The sequence below is a fragment of the Solanum lycopersicum genome, chromosome 3, assembly GCF_036512215.1.
Source record: "Solanum lycopersicum chromosome 3, SLM_r2.1".
Classification (NCBI taxonomy): Eukaryota; Viridiplantae; Streptophyta; class Magnoliopsida; order Solanales; family Solanaceae; genus Solanum; species Solanum lycopersicum.
In genome coordinates, this window is record NC_090802.1 from 11,163,912 (window position 1) to 11,167,881 (window position 3,970).

A 3,970-nucleotide genomic window follows, 5' to 3' on the forward strand; every position below is an offset into this window, starting at 1 on the left:
CAGCTTAATAAACTCATCTTCATTATTTGATACATCATTTTTCAGAGTTTCATCTTCATCAAACACAACATGAATGCTTTCTTCAATACATTGAGTTCTTTTGTTGAGAATTATGTATGCTTTACTTGATGAAGAGTATCCAACAAACACTCCTTCATCACTTCTAGGATCAAATTTTCCCAGATAATCTTTTCCATTGTTCAGCACAAAACATTTGCAACCAAAAGCCCTAAGATAACTCAACATAGGTTTTCTGTTATTAAGCAACTCATAAGGGGTCTTATTCAATACAGACCTTATCAGACACCTGTTAGTAACATGACATGCTGTGTTGACAGCTTTAGCCCATAAACTTTGAGGAAAATTTGACTCAATAATCATGGTCTTGGCAATGTTCACCAAGGTTCTGTTTTTTCCTTTCCACCACTCCATTTTGTAGAGGAGTTCTTAGAGCAGAAAAACTATGACTAATACCATTCTCCATGCAAAATTGATCAAGTTTTGAGTTTTCAAACTCAATTCTATGATCAGATCTACTTCCAGCAACCACTTGATTCAATTTTGTTTGAATCATTTTGAAGAACACCACCAATTCTTCAGGTGTTTCTGCTTTTGATCTTAGGAATCTTGTCCATGTGTACCTTCAGTAATCATCAACTATCACCATAATGTATTTCTTACCATTTCTGCTTGGAACCTTCAAGGGTCCACATAAGTCCATGTGTAACAGCTCCAGTACTCTTGATGATGTTACTTGCTTCTTTGACTTGGAGGATGATCTAATTTTTTTTCCTTTGGCACACGCTTTACATATTTTGTTTTCACAAAACTTTATCTTTGGCAAACCTCGAACCAGATCCTTAGAAATCAGTTTATTCAATCAAGATGAGCTCACATGCCCTAGTCTTTGATGCCAAAGATCACCATTTTCATTTTGAGCACTAAGATATGTCAGATCATCTCCATGGGACGTTTCCAAGTTAGCCACATACATGTTTTTACTTCTAAAGGCAGTAAGAATCACTTTCTTTGTGGATTTACCACAATGCACTACTCAAAAGTAAACTTGACTTCATTTCCCTTGTCACAAATTCGAGATACACTCAAAAGACTGTACTTCAAACCACCAAAATGATACACATTATCAATTGATTCTTCAAGATATTTTCCCAAATTACCAACTCCCATAATGTAACCCTTCTTTCCATCACCAAAAGAGACACCTCCTCCTTGAAGTGTCTTAAGTGAGAGGAAATTTTTGATGTCACCAGTCATATGTTTAGAGCATCCGCTGTCCATATACCAACCTTGAGTGTTGCTCGTCTCACTCACCTGCAACAAGAATCACTTGTTAGGATTGGGAACCCATTTCAATTTAAGTTCCCAAAAGGAAGACAAGGGAGTGATCAGATTGTTTCTAGTCCAATAGGGTAGTTATTGAATCTTTTTGACAAAAGACTTTGGAGCAGAAACACATCTTTTCTTTGAAAATATTTTAGTTGAAAATTATTTTGGGGGACCAGGCCTTTCTTTTGATACTCTTTGCTTCTCTGTATAATTAAATAGTCTTTCATGAGACCTTCTCCAGCCAGTACACTCTTCCTTTAAATGCCCATTCTTACCACAGTGAAGACAAAGCAGATTGTCAAACACAAAGACATACTTGGTGTGAGGATTAAAGGGAGGAGTAATATTCAAGCTTCCTAGACCCTTGTTATTGAAATTGTTCTGATTTGTTGCACTTGACAGCAACTTAGAAGATTTTGTCCACTTAAGGGATTTTTCTAGTTCTTCCTTAAGTTTGACAATATCATTTTCTAAGTTGTTGCTCTTCTCCAAGGTCAACCCAAGATTTTTATCAGTAGTTTTTGGTTTTTCTTAACTTTCAACTTGTAAACCATTTGACCTCCATTTAGCTTTTCAGCTTCTTCATTTATCTGAGACAACTTTTTTTAAGTTCAGTATTGGCAGATTTTAGAGAAGACATTTAATCTTCCATTTTCAACATTTTCTCTTCCAATTTAACTTTGTTTTCAGTTGAATTGTCAAGCTCAGCATTCATAATGTCTCTTTCCGAGGTTAACTCAACTACTGAATCAATCATAACATTTTCTAAAGTTCTCAATTTTTTAAGAGAATAATTATTTAGATCATGTTTCATGTCAAGAAGAGTTACCCGGTCCTCCCTTTCTTCATTTTCTAAATGATCGATGAAAGCAAACATTTCATTGTATATGGTTTCCTCTACATGAACCACCACCATTGACACATCATTTGGTTCATCAGGATCTTCTGAATCACTTGAACAGTCTCCCCATTAAGCAAGAGCCTTTTTGACAACATAGTCAGCAACAGCTTTACGATCATTTTTATTTAGTACCAGGTCCCTTCTCTTCTCTTTGTTACCTCTTGGTTTTTGATATTCTTTATTTTTAGTCTAGAGTAAAGGACACTCTCTTATAAAGTGCCCAGCTTTTCCACAGTTGTAACATGTATCATTTTGAGTGGCAGTTCGAGGACCATTTGCTCCCCTTTTAAAACCATTGTTCTTTCTCACAATCTTTTCAAATCTGTTAATGAGATAGGTCATATCATCATCACTGGAGTCCTACTCAGATTTTTATTTCAGCATCAAGGACTTATCCTTTTTGACTTCCTTCTTTGACAAATCATGATTTCGATTCAATTCATGAGTCTTTAGATTTCCAATGAGAGAATCTATTGTCAACACTTTCAGATCTTTTGCTTCAGTAATGACATCAACCTTGCTTTCCCAAGACTTTGGAAGGATTTGAAGCACTTTCCTGACTTGCTTGCTCATGCTGATAGGTTCTCCAAGGCTTCTCAACTCGTTGGTAATGGAGGAAAATTTAGTGAACATCTCGTAAAAGGTTTCTCCTTCTTTTATTTTGAAATTTTCACACAAAGAAGTGAGCATATCAATCTTTGACTCTTTTACTTGTTCAGTTCCCTCATGAGTTGTTTTTAAGCAATCCCAGATTTCTTTTGCAAACTCATAGGCTGAGACACGATTGAACTCATCTGGACCAATCCCACAGACAATAAGAGTCTTTGCCTGGTAACCTCTTTCGATCTTCTTCCTATCAACTTCATCATATTTTTGTCTAGGCTTTGGAACAAGCATAGTTTTTTCTCCATCATTTTCTTAAATCATTGGAATAAATGGTCCATCTAAGACAATATTCCATAACTCACTATCTTCATCCATGAGAAAATCATGCATTCTAACTTTCCACCAACTGTAAAAGCGCCCATTGAAACGAGGAGGTCTGGTTGAAGATTGACCTTCTTGTAGATTAAGTGAAGCAGCCATCCTAGAACAGATATCACTTTTTTGGTGTGAACCAGATAGAAAGTGCCCACTCTGATACCACTTGTTAGAATATATGCCTCCACTTATCAGTCAATGGACTAGGTGCCTTGACACACAAACAAGTATGAACAGAAAGTAAATGCACTTTAACAACACAACAATTTTACGTGGAAACCTCCTTGCTTAAGGGAGTAAAACCACGACCTGTCTCACAGGATTTTCACAACTGTTTCACTAATCTTTGCAAGCAAAAGTAAAACCAGTTACACAAATGTGAGAAATTTATAATCTCATGTTCAAGCAATAACTCTATTTCTTGATAAGCCTAAGTAGAATTTATTCCACCCACTAAGCTATCCCTTCTAGACAACATAGAATTTCGACACCACACACTGATTCCTTTAAGATTTAGGAATAGTTTACAATGTAAGACCACGAGAATATATTCTTAAACAACTACACTATATGCTCCTGGAATTTCAGTCGTCGTTGTTTGAATAATTCTTCACTTTGATTTTCTATAGCCTTTGCAGGTGTTCTTGAAAGTGCTTTGTCAAGTTGCAAAAACTAAGGAATAATGCTTAGGAAATTGACTTTTGTATGGACAAGTCCCTTTTCTTAAACTCCTGCCATTGG

The 3,970-nt window shown here is 35.9% G+C and overlaps 1 protein-coding gene across 1 annotated transcript; it reads right to left on the reverse strand.

The window, feature by feature from the left end:
- Positions 1 to 2,620: 2,620 nt before the first annotated feature.
- Positions 2,621 to 3,334, reverse strand: LOC138347394 (uncharacterized). The gene is made up of 2 exons (XM_069295691.1): positions 3,217 to 3,334; positions 2,621 to 3,165 (listed from the first exon to the last, which is right to left on the reverse strand). Exons 1-2 carry the CDS (start codon positions 3,332 to 3,334, stop codon positions 2,621 to 2,623), a joined length of 663 nt encoding a protein of 220 aa, XP_069151792.1.
- Positions 3,335 to 3,970: the final 636 nt, after the last annotated feature.

What these genes read in the sequence shown, in the direction of transcription:
- LOC138347394 (XM_069295691.1), bottom strand. Translation starts at nt 3,334, where the DNA reads ATGGCTGCTTCACTTAATCTACAAGAAGGTCAATCTTCAACCAGACCT. An exon ending in TTTTCTCATGGATGAAGATA is followed by an intron (nt 3,166 to 3,216) that starts GTGAGTTATGGA and finishes CAATGATTTAAG; the next exon opens with AAAATGATGGAGAAAAAACT.